Consider the following 22144-nt stretch of genomic DNA (forward strand, 5'->3'; position numbering starts at 1 on the left):
ATGCAGGCTCTGGGTTCAGTTTGCTCATGGTTTTATTTCTCTTGTGCCAGAACAGGAGGATGTGGAGCTGTTAACACCAGGTTGACTCTATGCCCCTCACAGCAGGGCATGTACTGAGCTTAGGTTTCTGCCAGTGAGGGTACATTGCAGATGTCGCAGGCCCTGCAAACGAGAGACACACTGGGGATCTGCAGCAGCTCACCTTGATTTTGTGTCTCAGTGGACTCTGCTGTCATGGGGAAAGCAGTGCAGAGACCCCCACCAGCTCAGACAGAGTGTCACTTACTCTGCTTCTTCCTTAGAGATCTGCTTCCCTGAGTACAAAACTTCTGCTATCAGAGACACCATGGGGTCACGGTTGAGGCTGGCAGCCGCAGTCACAAAGCCGTCCCTGAAAGCGAGAGCAGAAGAACGTGGATCTCTTCAGCATCTGTAACTCCTCAGGACACCATCCCTGTGGCACCCTGGCTGGAGGCCAGCTGTGCTTTGGAGGGCTATGGGTACTGCAGGGTGCACAGGGACTTGTGGCAGATCTCCTGGTGCTGCTGGGAGCTGGGCACCGAGCCTGAGAGCAGTGAGGCAGAGGGAGAAGGGATGTGTCCCAGGCTCCCTGCCCAGCTGGTGCCTTCACTGAAGCTCATCCTCTTCCCTGCTTTGGTTTTCTCTGAAACCATCTCACTGCTGGGAGGTGATGTGGAGCCTCTGTGGGAGCTCCAGAAGCCATAAGGAGAGGAATATGCCCTGTTCTCAAGGAGTTGCTGTGTCATGGCACAGACTGGCCACAGATTCACTCACCTGATGTAAAAGATCAGGAAAGTCTCTTGCTCCAGGCTGCCCTTCACAACAGTGTCTGTGTATCCCTTCCCACAGCCTGCAAGAGAGCATCGCAGCAAGCTCAGGGAGCCCTGGCACAGCAGCTGCCACCTGTCTCACCTCAGTGCCACCACAGGTAGGTCCAGAGGGAACAGCAACTATCTGGGGCAGTGATCTGGGCTGGGACAGGGCTAGGGAGCCTAGGACAAGCAGAATTGTCCTAGAGGTGCAAGACTGCACCACAATCCCAAGCCTCTTCCTGGCTTGGAGAGGGAGGGTTTGCCTCCTTGTGACCTCTGAGTCACTGGAAATCACCAAAGAACAACTCTGTAGCCCTCAGGTCAAGAGCTCAGAAACATGCTTCACAAACTCATTATGGCAGCCAGTCCAACACTTGGCTCGCTTCAGGTAAACTCTGCATCCTGTGTGTGTTTACAAGCCCCAGCTGGTGGATGAGCAGGTGAGCTAGGAACCAGTCCAGCTGTTTCCATCTCTCTGCCCCCTCCTACCTGTGTAGCGGATGCTCTTCCCAAGCATTGTGGTCCAGAAGTAGGGAACAGTGTGCAGCTCCTGGTTTTTCTTCAGCATGTTTAAGGCAGCAATGTGGCCTGTGATGAATTGGCAGAAGAAAGATTTTTCTTGTAGGTCCTCAGTGTCTCCCACCTCTCGTTACCCTGCTGTCCTTTTCGCCCAGTTCTCTCCCTGCCTGTCTCCGAGTGGAGCTGGCCAGGGAGGTGGCTGCATTGGCTTACCATGGGCCTCAGCCACCTGTTGGTGATGGATGCTGGACTGCTCCCCATTGAGCAGTGCTACAGGGAAGGAGACCACATCCCCCGCAGCGAAGACGTTTGGGATGTTGGTTCGCATGTGCTAAAGGCACAAAAAAGCAATCAGTGCAATGATGAGAGGAGAAGGATTGAGTGTGGAGCAGGGATGCTCTGCTGGCACTTACCAGGTCCACCAGGATGGCACCGCTGTCGTCTCTGGCGAGGGAGGTGTCCTTCAGAAATGCTGAGTTGGGGAACACCCCTGCAGGGAGAGGACAAATGCAGCAGAACTCTGCAAAGGCAGGGAGGAAACTTGGCCCTACAACAAGAACTGCTGCCTGGAGCAGAGCAGCTCATAGCAGTCACCAGTGCCTGCACTGGTCCTGAGCTAACCCAGGGGCAATGAAACCAGAGCACACTCTGAGAACACAGCAGTGACCTACGGAGCTCAGCGAGTGTGCCGAAGTCACACCGAGGGCCTAGGTGATTCTTTTCCTCCCACCAAGTGTTTGCTCATGGACTGCTGTCTTTGTCCATGTGCTTGGGGCTGAGAGTAAAGGCTGGGTGATAACAGAGTGAGAGACAGACTGCAGGGAACACTGTCCTGGGAATGACATGTGATGCTCTGGGCTTGATGGCTGTTCTCCCCCTTCCTAAAGCTGCCTCCTCTCCCACCTGGGGTCTCTTACCTATTCCCACCACTACCACATCTGCAGGTAGTTTCTTTCCACTGGCAAGAACAGCCTCTGTGACCTAGGATGAAAGAAGGATTGTTAACAAAGGGTTAAAAACCCTGTCCTAATTCCTGCAGCCTCCCTGCTGCCTCATTCTTTCCTGTCTTCTTTCTTCTTCAGGTTCAGATCACCTTGTCCAACTAATGTGTGTTGCCAGAAATGTGAGGGAAAATCACACTGCTGTCCCTGAGACACAAGCACATGCTGGTGCCCTCTGAGCCCAGAGTTGTGCTCAGTGAAAAGAAATGTGAGGGCCTAAATTTGGAGAGAGCAAAGCCTAGATGCAGGCACTGGGTTATATCTCAGTTGTCTTTTGCTTTCCCCTGTAATTAAGTGGTTCAGGGATCACAATGGCATAACTGACCTTGCCATCCTTTCCTTTCAGCTTGCAGAGCTCTGTTTTCATGTGAAACTTCACCCCTTTCTTTTGCAGCATCTGAAAAGGCAAGGGAAAAAAAGCTGGTTTGAGGATTCACTAGGAAATTCCAGGCTGTGCTGCTGGAAAAGCAGCTGTACCCAGCCAGGCTGGCAGCTCAGCTGCTGCTGCAGACAGCATTCATTTGTGTGCAAGATGCCTGGAAGTCTGGTTTGCTCTCTGTCCAGGTCAGAACTGGTGCATGAGGAGGATCTAGGCTCAGGGATGAAGCTGAAGTGAGGAGTGTGATGTGTGAGGAAGGTTGGGAGCAGCCATGTGTGCAGAGCTCCTGCAGTGAACTGTGTGAGCTGGCTGGACATGCAGGCTTCTGACTCAGCACAGGGGCTGGATTTCCTGGGCTGTTTGCAGCTCACAGGGCTGGTGGACAGCATATGTTCTCCAGCCTAGAAATTCACACCAGGTTTTCCTAACCTTCAAGGTGACAGCTCCAACCTGAGGACCCAGAGCATGCTGGAAAGGGAACTCATTTTTCTCCACCACTGAGATGGCAGCAGCCTTGTCTGAGAGGAAGGCAGCTATCTCCATTCCTGCAAGGGAGAGGCATGCCCAAGGTAAGCCTGCTGCAAGCATGAACCTGCACCCTTCTCCCTGGAAACCTTGTCCCCTTCCAGGTGGGGAGAACAAATCTGATGTACTGCCAGTGTTGAACTGCATTTCTAGGCTGAGGTGTTTAGTTCCCCCTGTTCTTTGTTCTCATGTTCCTGGATATTAGGAGGTATAAAGAACAGCTCCTGGGTTTGCACAAAGTAGGTTTCTTTCTGTGCCTTGCCCCCCTCCCTTTCCCAGTGCTTCTGGTGAATCCAGCTCCTCTAAAGACAGTGACCTTTTCATAAGGCACATTTCTCTCTGTCCATGTGTAGGAACTGTTTGTAGCTCTCAAAGTTTCTGACTATCAGAGGAAAAAGGCAGTGCATGCTGTAACACATCCCCCCACCAGCTACAGGGCTCCTGGAGGAACCCAGCCAGGTAGTGAATGAACATCCCTTCCCTGAGGGCCTCTAGTTAATCTGCACATGCAACAAAAGTGGGTTTCAAGGCTGACTTGATACCCACTCCAGCCTGGTACCTATGAATGAAGCTCCAATGATCACCACATTCTTCCCAGTGGCCAGCTCTAAGATCTTGCTGGAGTCTTCTGGGGTTTGGAGGATGCACACATTCTGCAGGTCTGCACCTGGGACATTGAGGAAGCTGGAGCTGATGGGGAGAGAATCCAGATATGTCTCATGATCAGAAATAGAGAAAGAAAGAAAGAATGAGGGGGGAGCACAACCCCATGCAGTCTCTTGGCTGTGTCATCCCATCCTGTCCTTTTATCTCATCTCCTACTACCTCCCTCTCACACACCTCTAGATGACTCCCACACCCAGGTGTTGACTTGTCCTGTCTACAATTCTGTGTGGCAAATGCTTTGTGCACTCACTGGCTGCCTGTTGCAATGAGGAGCTGGTTGTACTTTTGAGAGGATCCATCCATAAAGTGGACCTTCTGCTTCTGGAAATCCACTGACACTGCCTGCAGGAGAAAGGAGGCACAGATCAGACAGGTTCCTTTGGTGACCTGCCACACCAATCCATTCTGCTTGCCCTAGTTCTGGACACTCAGGAGAGGTGAGGAATACTGGGGGCCTCTCTCTCACTCCCTGCAGGTCTTAGGAGCGCTACCAAATCTTGGTTCCTCTAAGGGGTGTGCAGAAGGCTATTATCAAGGGTCCCTTTCTTTGCATGTGATGAGCACATATGTTGATGGGTAGCACACATCAGTGTTATACCCAAGGCCTACCCTTGGGATGCTGTCCCAGGAGCTGATGGATGGATTTAGGTAGAGCCCTCATTCCTATACATTTCCACACATGCAGGCTGTGGACATCCCCCCCATGGCAGGAAAAGGACCACCCACTGAGGGCTGAGCTCAGCCACTCTTGTACCTCTCTCTCTGTCCAGAGCTCTATGTTTTGAGCCTCAAGGAACTCAGGTTTCCTCAGGTAGACCTCCTCAGCTTTCAAGTTCATTTTCTGGAAAGAAAAGAGAGCTATCAAGTGGAGCCCTTCTTGCAGAGAGCAATGCTCCTGCAGCCTTCACCAGGCAGTAAGTTTGCAGGAGAGGTCAATCTTGCATGAGGAAATCACAGCCCCCCACACTGCCCCATCCTCATCACCTTCTTGTTCCTCTTCAGAAAAAACCATCAAGTCATACTCTGCTGGGAAGAACTCATGAAAGGGGATAAAAAACTAGCTCATGGTGGACCTTGATCAAAGAGTTTCTGGGAGGAGGAAGTGAGATGTGGGCTGGAGATCATAACCCTTGTCCTCATGGGTGTCTCAGCACTCCTCCTGCTTTGCCTGAACAGCTCACACTCAGTTCCTCAGCCTGGAAATGAGAGTGGGCCTTGTCCCTAATTCACACATGGTCCTCAGGCACAGTCCTGCCCTTCTCATGTACAAACCTTGCTCAGTTTGGTCTTGTCATATGGAACGTGGCTCTCTTTAGTGGCCATGATGATCCTGCCAGTAAAGCCCTCCTGGCGAAGTGTCTCTGCACACACCAGGGCAGCCACACCTGCAAGAGATGCTCCCCTCAGCCCTCTGACACAGCACTATGGAGCAGGAGGAAGGCAGCAAGTACTCCCTGGAGAAGAGAGTGGCAGCTCCCAGCAAACATGGGGAAGGCAGAGTACAGAGCACCCCTCTGACCTCCCCCCAGAAGCAGCACAGTGTCCCTGTTGAGGAGGCATCGCTTGCTTGTGCTTTTCACTCTCTGGCTGCTTTCAAGGTCCTAGAAGAAAATGAGAAAGGGTGAAATCTTCCCTAGCCCAAGGTGCTGCTTGTGCTTAGTGACAGCAGGTAAGGTCAGTTACCTTCTTTTTTGCTGTAACAAACACCTTTCCATTTTTCACTGTTACCTGGAGGGATGGAAGGAGAGTACATTGAAGTGCTGCATCCCCAAGGTTGTGGTAGGAGATTCCCTGGGTAGTTCTGGTGCTGTGGGCTGTCTGTCTCTGATACACCAAGAGTAACCTGTGGGGCTCTTGGGTGTCAAATGATGTGCTGCTGAGGTGTTCAAGAGGGGACTGGAAGTGGCACTTGGTGCCATGGTTTAGTAGTCATGAGGTCTTGGGTGACAGGTTGGACTTGATGGTCTTTGAGGTCCTTTCCAACCTCATTGATTCTATGATGCTGAGGAGCTCATGAGCTTTTGTTCTCATCCCAAGAGCACTCAGGAAGAGGTGTAAATTCTCTTTCTCTTTCCAAAAGCTCTGTGCTGGCTGTGAGGGACACCAGGATGTATGGCATCATCTGTGACTGAAAGGAGCTTTAGGGCAGGGAGTTGCATGATCCCAACAAATCATCCCATATGTTGTAGCTCTGTGTGACCTGGATGATGGAGCTGTGGCCAGGGCAGGGTGCTTTCAGCTGATGCCAGGGACACAGCTGGCAGTGAATGAATCTGAGTGGTATGGAGGATGTGGCTCAAGCTGGGAGCAGGAAGAAGAGACAAGAAGTCACCTTAAAGCAGGGAAGACAGTCCAGAGAAGGGTATTCCTCAATGTCCCCAGTTTTGATGTTAAAGCAGGCACCGTGCCAGGGGCAGCGCAGCCTCTCCCCTTTCAAGTATCCTGCAACAGAAAAGTCCCCACACAACTGAGTGCTCAGAGCTGACCTCCCTGGCATGGCTTCTCCCTCTGCCCAGAGCCAGGGTCACCTTTACTCAGCGGGGCACCGTAGTGGGGGCACTTGCTGCCCACAGCCCTGAACTCCTTCTTGTTCCTCACCAGCAGCACTGGGTAGCCAGCTACCATCACATCCAAGAGCCTGTGGGAGAGGGGGAGAGGTGGACACCTTGGGGAGCTGAGGCTTGGCCACTTGCATCCAACAAGTCACCCCCTCAACCAACAGCAACACCTCAGATACTGAGTTCACTCTCGGGCCCCTCACTACAGGAAGGACACTGAGGTGCTGGTGCACGTCCAGAGAGGGGAGGTGAAGTTGGTGAAGGGTCTGGAGAACAGGTCTGGTGAGGAGCAGCTGAGGGAAGTGCTGTTGTTAATCTGGGAGAAAAGGAGGCTGAGGGGAGACCTTCTTGCTCTCTACATGTCCCTGCAAAGAGGTTGGAGCATGGTGGACCTCAGTGCCTTTTCCCAAGTGACAGGACAAGAGGAAATGGCCTCAAGTTGCACCAGGGGAGGTTTAAGGTTAGGATTAGAGTTAGGGTTAGTGTTAATTTCTTCCCCAAAAGGGTTGTCAAGCCCTGGAACAGGCTGCTCAGGACAGTGGTGGGGTCCCCATCCCTGGAGAGATTTAAAAGCCATGGAGATGTGGTGCTGAAGGACATGGCTTAGAGGTGACCTGGGCTAATGGTTAGACTTCATGATCTTAAAGGTCTCTCCTAAAGAAAATGATTCTATGAGTCTAACAGCATAATGGCCACCAACAGGGGGCTGTTGCCATGGCAGTGCCACCCCTGCAGACTGAAGACCTCTCATGGCAGCAGACCAGACCCTGGCCTCCTCTCCACCAGGTACTCACTCTCCGTCCCCAACATCCTCCTCCTTGCAGACCTCGGCAGTGACGATATCATCATCCATGCTGGTGGCTGTGGGCGAGCAGAGGGAAGGATCAGCTGCTAGGGATGCTCTTGCCTGTGGGCATTGTCTTTCAGCCCTTGATGGATGATCCTCCACACACACCCTTGTGCTGCTGTTGCCAAACCCTACCTCACAAAGCAGGGCCACCACCACCCCCATCTGGGAGCAAGTCAACATCGTGCAGTCAAGGGCTTCCAAACTCATGGTACAGCCAGAAAAAGCCCTCAGCTGGTGGGCAGCAAACATTTCCCCTAACACCCTCCCCCTCCCCATGGTTTTTTTTTCAACTTTGTGTCCAAACTTAGTCCATTCCTCTGCCCTTTTCTCTTCCAACTCAGTCCATGCTCTGTTTCTAGCCCCGTGTCCCATTAAACTCACTTGCAGCTCAGGGTGAGTGAGCAATTGTCATTAATGACTGCTGTAAATAAATAGAATTATTTATGGTGAGGTGCTGCTGCCAGATCCTGTGGCTTCCCAAATCAGGGTCTGAAGAGCTGCTTCAGTCTCTCTGAAACCTCTCCAACATCTGTGCAGAGATGTTCCTCACACTAATTGCAACAAAAGCAGGAATCCCTGCCCAAAATGCCTCCTGGGCTACAGAGGGCTCAAAACTCTTGCTCCTTAGCATTGTCCCTGCCTAAGCAATCAGCTGAGATGCTGGTTAGAAATCTCCTTTTCCATTTTGGGGGGTGGGGGAAGGCAATAAATTGAGACAAGGAGCTTGTGGCAGGTTTCAATGCAGGTGTGGTGCCCTGCTCCTGCAAATCCTCACCATGCTGCTGCCCCACTCCCAGGTCCCTTAGGAGAAGTATTGGTGGGTACTCACCTGGTCCCAGCATGGGGTGTTCAGGCACCTGTCCCCTGAGTCAAAGAGCCACCACCACTGCTGTCCCCAAGCTTCTCCTCCACCGAGGTGACACCCTGGCACACTACTGCGAGTGCTCTCCACACCACCAGCCCACGAGTGGGTGATGCTCTCCCGAAGTTGCACAACCTCTGTGACTGTCAGGAGACACATCTCCTGGAAGCAGCCTGCCAGCCAGTCTTATCTGATTGCTGCATCTGATCTGTGTCTAATTAAGCACTCAGGGTTAGAATTGCAGAAGAATCAAGGGCACTAAGGAATTATGGCACAGGTGTGGTCTGAAGGCTGGGTGCGTCGTGGGCAGCGTGAACAGAAACTCAAGTGGACACTGATACTCTGCTGTGGCTTCCCATCACCCCTTGTCTCGATGGGAAGCTCTGGAGCTCAGTGCAGCATCTTTGGAGCTCAAGTGCAGCATCTTTGGAGCTCAGTGCAGCATCTTTGGAGCAGTGTTACTACTTTTTGCATGTGTTTCAATAATATTTAAAACCATTTAATTTGATCTTTTGGTCTCCCTCCATTGACTTTAAGGAACGTGAAGTGTTCAGCGCCTCTGCATGTGCCTTACATCCCAGTTCTGCTTCTGGATCGATCCACTGACATCCAGGCAGGTGGTCCCATCGATTGTTTGGTCCCCAAAGGGTGGCAGAGAGCAGCAGGCTCCTTGCTGTACTATTTTTGCAAGGGAGTGGGAGTTGCAAAGAACCGAGAGTAACGCCTACGCTGTTTGTGTCTACTCCAGCTCTTATCTCTCTCTCACAGTCAATATGTTTCACAACCTCAAAATGTGCCTCAAAATGTATTGGGGGGAGGAGGGGGGTGTGGGGAAAGTTACTAGCAGTGTGCTTCCATCCTCTCCCTCACAGAGCTGGAGCTTCGCAGGGACCAGCTTTCTGCCATGCAGCACCAAATCAAGGTGGGGTGAGTGGGCAGATAAAAGCCCTTTGGTGGGCATGGCCTGGAGAAGGGGACATGCTCAGGGATGCTGAGGAAGTGCAAGCTGGTTGATTTGTGAAGCAGTTCAGTCCACCAGAACCACCAAGCCGTGAAGACACCTCCTTCCAGTGCTTGCTGCCGGGGTGCTCTGGGTAAGGAGTCATCCTAGCCCACGGGCAATGCACGCCCACGATGGGCACAGGTCTGAGGTATTTTCTCACAGTGCCAACAAGCAGCTTTTGGGCTCTGCCTTCCTGGCCAGGATCCTGAATGTGAAGCAATCTGGCTGCTGCTTTAAACTCTCTGCCATTATTCCCCAGGAGCGTGTTCCCACGTGGAGAAGCAGCAGCCCTCATGGAGGCATTCTCTGACTCAGCAGAAACTGCAGGAGAGCCTTGCTTGGTGATGGGTGAAAGCTGCAGCAGAGCAGCAGGCACAGAGGTGTGCAGCTGTGGGAGGCTTTGGGATGACTCAGGTGGAGCTTGGCTCTGCAGGGTGTTGTTGACACTGAGGGGCAGAGCAGCTAATTCAGCTGGGGGATGCTGATGGATGCAGCCAAGCACCTGAGGAGGGGCTTTTGTGAAATGCAAAGGGAGAAAGGCAAAACAAAATCCCAGAATCATCTGTATCATAGTTTGGGTTGGAAGGCACCTTGAGGAACATTTAGTTCCAGGCCCCCTGCTATAGGCAGGGACCCCTTTCACTATATTGAAATGCCCATCTCTGAGGTGGGCAAGGCTGATGGCAAAGGAGAGAAAGTTGAAAAGGACATTGGATGGAAGAAAGAAGGTTTGGGTTTGCTGTGGGATGCTGTGTTGCTGCCTCTCTGAGAGCCAGCACCTATGAGCACACACTATGCCCTCGAGGGACTCAAGCATGGGATTGCCTTAGACTTCTGAGTAGATGCTCTGTAAGCATCTTTTGGCTCTTTGTTAGGTAACCCAGAGGTGGATCCTCGGCGTGGTTAGTTTGCTTGTAACACACAGCAGGAGCAAACATAGGGAGAGAGTGAAAGGAAGCAGTGCCCTCAAACACAAACAGGTGAGGTGGTAGATGTCTCATCCCTGGAGACATTCAAGGTCAGGCTTGGTGGAGCACTGAGCAACCTCATCTGGTTAAAGATGTTCCTGCTTACTGCATGAGGGTTGGCCTGGATGACCTTTAAAGGTCTTTTCCCACCCAAAGCATTCTATGATTCTATGAACAGAGCCCAGGTAGGCATCAGAAATCCCAGACCAGACCTCCTGCCCACATTGGTGCTGACTCACACGAGCTGCTGAGCTGACCTGATATTTCATTAGGTATCCTGACTTCTGCTGTGTCTCTCCAGTGCTCCAGGAAATTCAAGTTTGGAGGTGAATGTTTAAGGGGAATGGCTTTCCTTCCTTCAGGTCCCTACCACCAGTAGCAGGTGTAGCAGATTTTTTCATGCTGAAATGCAGCTGTGGCTGTGTGGGTGCATCTTTGGCCCACCTTTGCTTGCCCCCAGCTTGCTCAGATCAGGGTCCCCGCTGCCCCCACCCTGCTCCAGCAGCCCTGCCTGATTTCAGCAAGCATTACTCACAGAGCCGAATGTTATTGAAGACTGTTCAGGCACAGGAAGAGGAAGCGAGGTAAAAGCTGCAGCAGAGCTAAAGTGATTAATGGGACAGAGCTCTCAGAGCAGCTTGGTTTGTGATATTAATAATGAGAGAATTCAGGAGGGAACCTAACCTGCTCTGAGTTGTGGAGCTGCCAGCAGCAGCAGGAGACACAGTTAGGGGGCTCCTGTGCTCATGCTCATACTGCAGGAGGAACTGAGTGGGCTCAGCAAGGTGTGATGGGGGGGGTGGGGAGGGGGCCTGAGACGTGCTCCCACCTTGCAGGGCTCCTTCTGAATCTGTCTGAACTGCAAACAAACAAAAAAATGAAAGCATGAGGTCAAAAATATGTCAGGATGGAAGCAGAAAGCACACAGTTCAAAATGACTTAAGCTTGAGAAGAGTGAACTAAACAGAGGAAAATAAAAGTGTTTGTCCCACAAGGACAATGGAAAATGAAATATTTGCTCGAGGGTGAGAACAATTATAGGTGCTGTTTCAGGTTGTCTTCCTAAGCATTCGTGTCTGGTGATGGTGAGGCAGAAGAGAGATCTGGCTCCACGTTTTGCTGTTCACCACAAGGGAAGAAGGATGCTGAAACCTTTCTAATAGCAGCAGGTAAACAGTTGGGGGAAGCAGACAAATCTGGGGCATGCCAGCTACTGTAAGCAGAGGAGAACTATAAAGTGCCCACACTGCTGTGCTTGGAGGGGTTTTGCCAGGCAATGTGTCTGTCAGAAGAATTTTTTTCAGTCCCATGGCATACCTGTGCAACCAGAGTGAGGAGGAGTGAGTGCATCCACTGCACAACCAGATCACAGCAGCTGGTCCAGCCTGAGCCCTGGAGAGAAGGCTGAGCCTGCAGCATCCTTGGGGAGGCTGTGCTGTTGTCACAGGTTTTTCCTATGGGTCCCTTGTGCCAAATCCTGAGGAAAAACATAAATACTCCCAGTCCTGGGGAAAAAAGAAAAACAGCCAAACCCAGGAAGAGCCAAAGCAATCTGCCTATACTTTGGTGTTTCTTGCATTAAATCCTGGAGCTGCCTATGTGATATGAAGCTAAGGACTGGGGACTAAGGTAGTGAAAGCTCTCTGTACTGTCAGTGCCAGCTGAAACTCTTCCCCTGCTCACCATGCTCCCAGAGGCTGGTGTGCCTTTCTCCTGTGGCTATGGCAAGTGTTTCCCCAGCTCCACCTGGAGAATACCCGGCTTCCACTTCAGGAAGGTGTTTCTAGCTGGAAGGGGTGGACACTGGAGTCTGCATTGATTTCAGCTACCTCTGCAATGCCTGGGTGTGATTTGCCATTCACAGCATGAGTTTTGCACAGTAGATTCTTTCATAAGTGTGGAGTTACAGACTTTGTGAATGAGAACATGGATATGGAGAGTAAGCCCTGCCTGTATCATCTGAGTTCCTATGGTCTAGCAGCTAGAGCAATGACACACCTTAATGAGAGATGAAGGCTAATTAAAGCTGGAAGCCAAGCAGCTTGATCTGAGATCTTGGACTCCTCAAATTATTTCAGGTGTGAGCCAGGTCTAGCATTAGATGAGCAGATGGGTTTATGCCTCCTTGGCTGGAGAGAGGCACATTAAGGAAGCAAGGCTTTCCAAAAACAAGAGCATGACTTCTGCCAGGAGGACTTTGCCATGTCAGAAGCTCCCACATCTCTGTGTGTGGTCCTTGGGAGCAGAGCAGGCTCCTCCTCGTGTAAAGGATGGCAGAACTTTGAAAGCACACTCAAACCCTCACCCAGGAGTAGAGGGGAGCACCCAGGGGAGAGAGTAGTTTATCTGACAGAATTCACAGGGGGATATGTCAACAAACTGCCAACTCTGGCCAAAGCTGCCCAAAGAGGTGGCTGATGCCCCATCCCTGGAAACATTCCAGGTCAGGTTGTTTGGGGCTCTGAGCCACCTGCTCTAGTTAAAGATCTCTCTGTTCACTGCAAGAGGGCTGGGCTAGCTGACCTTTAAAGGTCCCTTTCAACCCAAACCATTCTATGGTTCTTGCTCGTGGAAAATGGATTATCTGCCCCAGATGTGCTGCAGGGAAACTCCAACCTGTGAGAGGGAGGAAAAAAAAGCCACTGCCCAGCTATTGAAAAACGTGCTGTACCCTCGACTGACACCCTGGCTGCTGCTGCCAAGCCCCTGCTATGGGATTGACTGTGGTGAACTGTCTCCATGGAGTTATGGGATGGATCAAGACACATCCTTGCTGACAACTGGCAGGAGTCCCCTGCCCTGCTGGGAGCAGGCACCAGCAGCAGCCCGTCACCAGGCTGAGCTGCCTCCTTGCATGAAATGAGGCCTTCGGGAGACTGCTGGAAAACCTCTCGAAATCTGGGTGAAAAAAAAGAGGCAGTATCTCCAAATAAGGTGTGAAAGGAGAGTCCCACCAGACCGGACTGCTCTCCCTAGCTCTCCGGCGAGTGCGCAGGGACCTCTTGTGGCAGCCGTGCCCGACGGCTCCCGTCCTTGTTCTGCTTTCTGGAGAAGCCTGGCCGCCCAGCCTGGGGGACGTGGCTGAATATTTGGCTTGATCTGGTGTCGAGGGACTTATTTGTGACTGGGCTTGGAAGTCTTCAGCTCTAAACCCATCCCTGCTTAATGTCACTGCTTGAGAGGGAGGCAGAAAAAAGAAATGGCTGGGAAAAAAAAGAGTTTGCCAGAAACTGCTGCCTGATGGCAGGGAAAATAAAGTGAAATCTGGGCTGAAGGTAACTCAGAAGTACTTTGTTATGTAGCTGCCACTAGTGCTCCAACAGTGGGATCAAAGCCCCTGAACCAGAGTCTCTATTAATCATGGTTTAAATTCCTTATATGTGGAAGTAGCAGGTAAAAGCTCTCCAGCGTCCAGAAACATTTTAACTCTTCCAGTCCCCGACTGGAGCCAGATGTTCATCTTTGGAAGAATAACACCAGAATGGAGGAGCCCTGGGGACACAACAGGGCTGTTCCATGCTCTGGGGTTTTACCTGCAGGAAGGAGAAGCAGCAGAGTTGTCATCTTGGAAAGGGTCAGGCAAGATTTCTGAGGCCAAAACACTGCAGACAGCTCCTCCTCAGGCAACCAGCTCTCTGCAATTTTATACCACAATTAATTGTGGAATGATGTTCTCCTCGGTGCCCTGCCCTGCCTCCTTTTCTTTGGCATAGCTTCTGCTAAACAGAAATGTCTCTGCATTTGGCCTTCTCAGTAACAGATTAGCCTCTGTGATCCTTCAAGTCCTAATACATGAGATTATTTATAATCCCCTGAGCAATCAGCTCTGCTGATTACTTCGGGCAGCGTCTCCCCACCACTTAACCACTGTGAAATTACATTGTCCTGGCCAGCTTTTAGGCACATTTCTGCATCAGGAACAGCTGCTCTTCCATCAGTTGGGACTATCTCCTTCCTCTCCTTCAGATCTGATTTAATCACTCCCTTCCCCAGCATCTCTTCCATCAGCATTTTTATGGCTGCCTGGTGTTCTGGTGTCCATCACCTCAGCCAGGGCAGTGCCTGGGAGCTCGGGCTCCACACGTTTCTGTTTCAACAAAGAGAAAGTAGAAGATTTCCTCTGAAATTAATACCTCAAAGGAGAGGCAGAGTTTGACATCAATCAGGGTGACTCAGTCTGTCCACAGAGGAGAAGCAAGGTCTGTGCAGCAGCCACACTTCTGGTGGAGACATCAGAAAGCAGCAAGGGAGCGACCAAATTACAGGAAGCTGGGAAAGCAGCAAAGTTGTGGGATGGAACTAAAGAACTTGTCGGTATGGGATCCTGCATTCCTGCAGGAGAGCAGAGCTGGGGTAGCCCAGACGTGGAGGAGATCCTTTTTGGGACCAGACATGGGACAGGGGGATGGAGGGTTCTGTGTTTTGGTTTGTGGGTTGTTGGGGTTTTTTGGCAGGGTGATTGCACCTTTTTGCTTGCCTGATGTGTGATGAGCACCAGCCGTGTGTGCCTGTATGGGTCCCTGCCCGGGTGAGGGACAGCTCTTAGCACATTACAACGGTGCAGGTGCCTCCCTGGCACCATGTGCTGAGGTTCCTTTGGGCTGAAAGACCGCTGGCCACAGCACCTCAAAGGTGAGCTGTTTACCCACCCAGTGCCACCAAGGTGGAGGAGGAACCTCAGAGGAATGAGGAAGGTGTCTCCAGCTCCAGCAGAGACGGGACACCCAGGCTCCTTTTCTGGCCTTTGGGCTGCCATGGTTTCTGCCGGGTGAATCACGGGGAAGGCTGACATCCCCCGGGGTGCCCTTCTCCCATTTCCCTCTCCTTCAGACAGCCCTGGGTGTCCTCAGTGGGTGTCTGCCTGTCCCGGCGATTCCCGCCGCCCTGCAGGGACGATGCTCGCTGCTCCCTTCCCCGGGGCGGTGCATCCCAGCCGCGGCAGGGCGGTGGCAGGGCGGTGCCGGGGCCGGTGCCCGTGCCCGAGGCGGCGGCAGAGCGGCGGCAGGGCGGGCCCCGGCGGCAGGGCGGGCCCCGGCGGCCGGGCGGGGCGGTGCCAGTGCCTGGGGTGGTGTCAGTGCCCGGGGCGGTGGCGGGGCGGGCCCCGGGGCAGGGCGAGGTGGAGCCGTCGAGAAGCGCGACCGATGCCGATGGGAGCCCGGGAGAGGCTGCGGGCAGGTGGATGCCCATGGCTTTTAGCCCGGGGCTGCTGGTGGTGGCCGGCTCCTTTGCCGCTTTCCGCCTGTTGAACCGGGAGCTGGAGCGGTTGGTGCCGCCGCCGCCCTCGGCCCGCCGCAACCGCTGGAAGTGGCGCAACATCTGGACGTCGCTGGCCCACAGTGTGCTGAGCGGCGGCGGGGCGCTGGCCGGGTGAGCGGCCCCGCCACCACGGAACCCCGGAGGGCACCTGGGACCGGGGGAGGGCACCGGGCTGCCGGGGGAAAACGGAGGCGTCGATGGATCCGACGGGAACCTGCGGGAGTCTGAGGGACCGAGGGAGTCTGAGCTCACCCGGGAAGGAGGGGGAATGGGGTTTTGGAGGACCCTGAGGGATGTGGACCTAGCAATTGGGAGGTACTGGAAGATGGGAGAGGGATTGAAAGGCACCAAAGGGCATCGGGGCACGGGAGCACCAAGAGGATAGGAAGACTCTGGGGGGAACAGAAGAACAACGGTGGCCATGGGGGGACCAAGGGGACAGGAGGGCTCCAGGGGGTGTCAGCAGCACCAGGTGTACACTGGAAGGAAACTGGGAACCAGAGGCACTGCCTGCCACTCATAACCCCTCTCCCCACAGGTTCTGTCTCCATCCTGAGCTGTCTGAGGACCTGGTGGGCACGCACCCGCCCGGGGCGCACAGCCTGGTTGCTGTATCTGTAGGTGAGATGGGGGGAATAGGCAACCCCCTGTTCTGCACCATCGGGAGGTGTTCAGGGGCTCAGCAGTGCATGACAGCAGAGCCACGTCGCAGGCTGCGATGGCTCAGGCACTCCAGACAATTGCTCTATTCTTTGCAAAGAACAGTGGCTCCTTTCTGTCCCACGGCACCCGCAGCCAGGAGGTACTGGGCACCAGGCTGTCTGCCACCATCCCCATGGGACAGCCAGGGCTTGGGGCATCCCCCAAACCGCCTGTGATAGGAGGTTGATGCACGTCCCCCCAAAGTCTCAAGCTAAACATCCTGCTGTGGAGGCCAGGAGCTTTGAGTCCCCTGGCTGTGTGAAGCCTTCCTACCTCCTTGTTACCCTCTTGTAGGTGTCACCAGCTCTGTGGGCAGTGCTAACAGGCTTCCCAGCATGGGAGGCCTGAACATCTAAAATGCTGACATGGGGCTGGTTTGATGGCAGAGAATCCTTCAGCTGTTAAGGCTTGCATGGGGTGGGATCTCATCCTGGGAGGAATACGTGGGTGAGGGTCTGTGTGCTGCCTTCACTCCACCTTTCTCTGGGAACAGATCCAAGTCATCAGTCAGTTCGTGCCTGTCCCTAGGAGAATGTCCTACAGAGTGATTGCAGGAAGGACCCAAACCACACCAATTTCCTTCTCCTGCTCTATGTGACACTGCTCTGTGCATGACTCACCACCCACTCAGGGTTTGGGGTGAGCTGTGGCCATCGTTTCCACAAAGGGGCTGCCCAGCTCAATTGGCTGCAGAGCCTGTGGGGGTTGGGGCTACCCTTGGCACAGCCCTTCCTGTCTCCCTTCTTTGCTCATGGCCTCTCTGATCCCAGGTTATTTCCTCGAAGACTTTGTGGACATGTTGTGCAATCAGAAACTTCACCAGTCCTGGGAGCTGCTCTTCCATCACTCTGTGGTGAGTCCCTCGGCTGCTCTATGATGAACAGACCCTGACACTTGTGCCTCCAGGGAAACTGCGGTGGGGAACACCTGCAGGGCTCCTGCTGCTGCTGTTGTGGGTATTTGCTCCCTGTTAAAACAATCTGTTGGAGTTTTCTGCTTGGGGAAAGGAGCCCAGACAACCAGGTTTGGAGCTCATCTTGGTCCAGCAGGACTTGTGTACTCTCTGGAGGTCTGCAGAAAGGCACCCAAAGATGGGGTAAGAAAAAAATGCTTTGTGTGCAGAGAGTAGGGGGGAGAGGGCTGGAAAGACAGTGACACAGGTGTCCCTGCTGGCACCAGTTCAGCTCCTGATGGCTCTTGGCCACTTGAGTATCTGCCAGAAAGGGCTGTACATCACTTTCTTCCACTTCCCACTCCCCGGGGTGCTGTCCTCAGAGCCATGGCCACAGGGCTGAGGTGACTGGCGAAGCTTTAGTGCAGGAGCCCCACACCAGTACACTCTGCCTGCCTTGCTGCTGGCTGTGCCTGGTGAGGGCTTCTGCTTGATCACCTCCCATGCCTGGATGCTGGAACGTTGTGGATGCCACAGGGCAGAGTGGTGGCACAGCCTGCAGCTGAGCAGCAAAAATGCTTCAGGGTACAGGAAAGGCACAGGGATCCACTGGGCCTGGGGACTGGGGAACAGGGACAGCACTGGGACCTACCTGGGATGAGACATGCCAGTCAGACCTGCTGCCTTGCAGAGTGCAGCGAGCCTGTGGCTTTGCCACTGCTGCTTGTGAGTTAAAAGTTCATCTCCACAATAGAGCTAATTCAGGCCAAGACAGTGACTTAACGAGCAGGGAGCAGATAATCTCATTAAAGAGCCAATACAGAGAGCAGCATTAATGGTATAAACTGAAGAAAGGACTGAGTGTACTAAAGCGTGGGCAGGCAGCGCCTGTCTCCTCTGCCCGGCAGGGAGGGTGCGGGGCAGGAATCATCCCTGCTCTGCCCCCAGCAGCTCTGTCCTCTGCTGCAGCATCCAGCAGCCCCAGGGTGCTTCAGCCCAGGCTTGGGGCATCCCATGGGGCTCTCTAGCCGCTCAGCCCCTTCAGTGTACCTCTTCTGGGGAGAATCCCTCTGCCTGCAGCAACTGTAGCTCCGAGCTACACATCTCCCTTCCTGCCCCACTCTGCAGTTCTCTGTGTACAGAAAAACCTGCTGGGCCACAACCAGCTGCATTCCCCAGGTCACAAAAGCAGGTCTGGCTGCACTGTTTCCTCTGCCAACCTAGAGTTTATAGAAGTGTTTCCTTCTACTCCCACTGGAAAGAAAAAAAAACAACAGCAAAACAACCTGCTCAGGTTTCATGCAGCAGTGGGGAGGCTTTATCTCACCCCTGAGCCCGCAGCATGGGCTGGAGGCTGCAATGCTGCAGTGATTTGTGTTGAGCTGCTAGAATGTGTCCAGAGAAGGGCTGGTGAGGGAGCAGGAGCACAGCCCTGTGAGGAGTGGCTGAGGAAGCTGGGGGTGTTTAGCCTAGAGAAGAGGAGGCTCAGGGGAGACCTTATTGCTGTCTACAACTACCTGAAGGGAGGTTGTAGCCAGGTGGGGGTTGGTCTCTTCTCCCAGGCACCCTGTGATAGAACAAGAGGACACAGTCTCAAGCTGTGCAGGGGGAAGTTTAGGCTTATCTTAGAAAGAAGTTCTTCACAGAAGGAGAGACTGGCTGTTGGAATTGGCTGCCCAGGGAGGTGGTAGGGTTGACATCCCTGGGGGGTATTTAAGAAAAGCCCGGATGAGGCACTTAGTGCCAAGGTCTTGTGGATTAGTTAGGGTTGGGTGATCAGTTGGACTTGATGATCTTGGAGGTCTCTTCCAACCTGGCTGATTGATTCTGTGATTCTGTGTGGGGTGATTACCAGTGGTTTGGCACTGCCATGATAACCATTTCCACCACACTGTGCCCAAGCATGGAGGGCTCCAGCTCGCAGCAGCTGCGAGCGACCATCCCCTGGGCTCAGCCTTGTCTTCTTTCTTCCTTCGCAGGTGATTGTCTGCTTCGGTATTGCAGTGCTGCTCCACCAGTACGTGGGGTTCGCCCTGGTGGCTTTGCTGGTGGAGATCAACTCCATCTTCCTCCACCTGCGGCAGATCCTGCTCATGGCCAACTTGGCGCACACCGCTTGCTACCGCCTGAACAGCGTCATCAACCTGGGCACCTACGTGGTGTTCCGCATCGCCACGCTAGCCTGGATGGCTCGCTGGCTGCTCCTCAACCGGCAGAACGTGCCCCCAGCAGCCTACGCTGTGGGCACGCTGGGCATGGCAATCATGATGCCCATGAACATCATCCTCCTCTACCGCCTGCTGCGGAGTGACTTCTGCAAGTCCAGCCGGGACGTGCAGCAGGAGAAGGAGCAATAGCTCCCTACCCAGCAGGGTCCAGGGGATGAGCAGCCCCCAGCCTGTGGAGGAGAAGGACAGCAAAGCATGGTGGAAAGTGGCTGTTTCAGTACCTTCAGCTGAGGGTCCACACTAACAGAGCATGTGAGCTGGTCGCTGCAGATCCTTGGCCCTCGGCAGAGAAGGTGCTCATGGAGCAGGCTGTGCTCCCCCTGCACCTTTGGATGACATGGTTGGATGACTGGGAGCTGCTCAGCAGCTCCTGCAGCTCCCTGAAGCACTGCTGAGTTAAGATGGGAGCTGAAGGGCACTGATTCTCCACTGCTCTTCTGGATATCCAAACACCACAGTGTGTTTCTAACCCCCTTGGTGCTGCAGCCCACAGCATCCCATCCATCACAGGATGATGTGCTCAGCCCTGCGTTCTCTGAGGCACTTCCCATGGGAACACCACCAGGAAAGAGACTCTTCAAGGTTTGCCCTCGAGGCTAGGGCCAGTAAAAGCCAAATCCTGCATTCCTGAGTCCTCTCCAAGGAGATTGTCCCAGGTGGGTGATGGAGGGAGAGGCTGAGGTTGGGCTGCTGCCCGCTGTGGGGGCCAGACTGGGGCCAGAGCACAGGGCAGTGGATGCTGCAATGCTGTGCTCAGGGATGGGCAGCCAGCTTCTCCTGACAACTGGAGCTTTTTCTGTGCTGTTTTGCTCCCAGATACAGTAAGTGCCCACAAATGAGCATGGGAGAGCATGAGTGGCTGGCTGGGATGATGCTGTACGAAGGTCACTTCCCACAGATGTGGAGTTTTCAGGCACAGGCATCTGCTGGGATTTAGGCTTGTATCAGGAATGGAAACTTCTGCTGCACAGCCCAGTGTAATGCTCTTGCCCAGCAGCAAGAGCTCTTACTAACACAAGATTTTAATAAATGGCTGCAAATGAAACTGCCTGAGGGGAAGAGGCTTAGAGGAAGACAAGAGAGACTCTGCATCCCAGCCTGCTCCAGGGGTGCCACTGCTTAGCATGGTGCTTCTGATCCTATATCTCCCCCACCATGGAGTAAAAATACTTTGTATGCCGGCACAGACTACCTCTCCTGGGCTTTTTCCACCCCCTCCATTCTATGGAGGAAGATGAAAGTTTCTCCTGTCCCTGCTGATGCTTCCCTGCCCTCTCAGGCAAGTAGAGGCTGTGTTTTCCTTGGGGCTGGCAACTGGGAGGCTAAATGGTGGCAGGATGTGTGCCAGCTCCCACAGCAGCTCTGCCTTTAGCCCTGCTGCACCAAGCTGCTTGTGACCTGTGGGGTTAGGGAGGTGCTGGCTGTGAAATGGGGCAGGCTGCAGGCAGAGCACCCAGCACGTGGCTTCCCTGCTCTCATTCCCAACACTGGATGCCAGCCCACAGCAAAGCTAGGATCCTTGGGGTTCACTCTTGGGCTTCCTAGGACAAAGAGTCTGCCATTTATTTATTTATTTATTAACTTTTTCTTTTTTTAACCCCACATATCCTTTTCCCCACCAATTCCCACACACTGAGCTGTTCCCCAGCAGCCCATGTGCCATTTATAAAAGCAAGATCATCCCACTCAGGATTATGTGTAATGGTTCTGAGAAATCCACTGGATCTGTCGTGCTTTCTGTGTGGCAAGCAACCTTTAACTCAAAGTCTCTCCTGCAGTTTTGAAAAGCTGGGGGACAGGATGAAACAACAGACTGCTCAGAGCGGGTGGCACTTGTTCCGAGGAGGAGAACAAGGGAACAGACACATTTCTGCCTGGGCAGGGAAAGACAAGTGATACATGTGGGCAGTGGGAGGCTGGAGATGACTCGTGGCCAAAGCTGCTTATGTTTCTATTTGTGGAGAGTGCAGGGAAGCTTGCAGGTACTGGAGATTCATGCTCTGTGTTTGGGTTTGTCACCTCGAGCAGTGCGCAGCTGCCCGTGTAGCATTCACAGCTCCTGTGTGGAGCAGAGCTGGCAGCAAGGGATTTCTCTTTGGTTTGAGTCGTTGGCATCCAGTTTTTCAGGAGCTGCTCCACTGATCCCTGTCCTTAATGCAGTCTCTGCACCCGCTCAGCAATGCTGGCTCTGTCCTCCAGCCTCTGCCCACACCAGGGATGTTTCTCAAGGCCTGGATTGTGTTAACACATTCCTGCTGTCACGTGGACCTCATGTACCCCGGGCACGTGGGTTTAAGGGCCATGGAAGCCTGTCTTGGGAGCCTCTTGTCAGATGTGATTTCCCTACAGAGCTATGGTGGGTTAAGCAGCAGCTGTACAGATCCCTGTGGCCAGACATGGGAGTACCCTGTGCTCATCCATCCTGATGGAAAATGCCCTGGCCTTGGCTTGAGGGGCTTTGGAAAGGGACCTGCTTCTAATCCCCCCATACAGGGATTCACAGGGCTAAAGGGAACGTCCCCATGAGGGAATTAGTCACCAGGAAGATATACCTCAACCTGTCACCTGCTTGCACCCTCCTTCAACTCTATCCCACATCCTGAGAGACAATATTCCTTGCAGCTTGCATAACACCCAGGGAGCTCTCTCTCTGCCAAAGCCCTAAGATGAGTTGCTGGGTGGCCTGTGGCTACTCACTGAGCCTAGCACACAGTGCCTGGGGGCTAGGGATTGGGCACCACGTGGAGGGGAGACCTCATTTTCACTACGACTACCTGAAAGGAGGCTGGAGTGAGGCAAGGGTCAGTCTCTTCTTCCTAGTACCAAGTAATGAAACAAGAGGAAATGGCCTGAAATTGTGCCGGGGGAGGTTTAGGTTTGGTATATGGAAACATTTATTTCC

General features: G+C 53.4%; 2 protein-coding genes across 4 annotated transcripts; one reads left to right on the plus strand and one right to left on the minus strand.

Annotated features, from left to right (window-relative positions):
* Positions 1-14: 14 nt before the first annotated feature.
* On the minus strand, positions 15-8382 carry LOC137449272 (apoptosis-inducing factor 3-like). Of its 2 annotated transcripts, XM_068154620.1 has the most exons (19): positions 8161-8263; positions 7276-7342; positions 6452-6561; positions 6256-6365; positions 5607-5651; positions 5443-5524; positions 5196-5308; positions 4678-4764; positions 4174-4265; positions 3817-3947; positions 3162-3277; positions 2679-2750; positions 2270-2333; positions 1766-1842; positions 1566-1683; positions 1323-1421; positions 796-871; positions 287-391; positions 15-162 (listed from the first exon to the last, which is right to left on the minus strand). In XM_068154620.1, the coding sequence occupies exons 1-19, from the start codon at positions 8171-8173 to the stop codon at positions 120-122; spliced, it is 1620 nt and encodes a 539-aa protein (XP_068010721.1). In that variant the 5' UTR covers positions 8174-8263; the 3' UTR covers positions 15-119. The 2 variants fall into 2 exon arrangements, with proteins under 2 accessions (XP_068010721.1, XP_068010720.1); XM_068154619.1 differs by lacking the exon at positions 6452-6561 and having other exon boundaries at positions 8161-8382.
* Positions 8383-15270: 6888 nt separating this feature from the next.
* TLCD2 (TLC domain containing 2) lies at positions 15271-20426 on the plus strand. Of its 2 annotated transcripts, XR_010989396.1 has the most exons (5): positions 15271-15531; positions 15959-16041; positions 16893-16975; positions 18994-19898; positions 20059-20426. XR_010989396.1 is itself a non-coding variant. In XM_068155020.1 (4 exons), exons 1-4 carry the CDS (start codon positions 15344-15346, stop codon positions 19369-19371), a joined length of 732 nt encoding a protein of 243 aa, XP_068011121.1. In that variant the 5' UTR covers positions 15271-15343; the 3' UTR covers positions 19372-20426. The 2 variants fall into 2 exon arrangements, 1 of the variants encoding a protein (XP_068011121.1); XM_068155020.1 differs by having other exon boundaries at positions 18994-20426.
* Positions 20427-22144: the final 1718 nt, after the last annotated feature.

This window comes from Melanerpes formicivorus, unplaced genomic scaffold (assembly GCF_026170545.1).
Source record: "Melanerpes formicivorus ecotype bairdi unplaced genomic scaffold, bMelFor1.0.p_v2 SCAF_29, whole genome shotgun sequence".
In the NCBI taxonomy this organism is placed as follows: domain Eukaryota; kingdom Metazoa; phylum Chordata; class Aves; order Piciformes; family Picidae; genus Melanerpes; species Melanerpes formicivorus.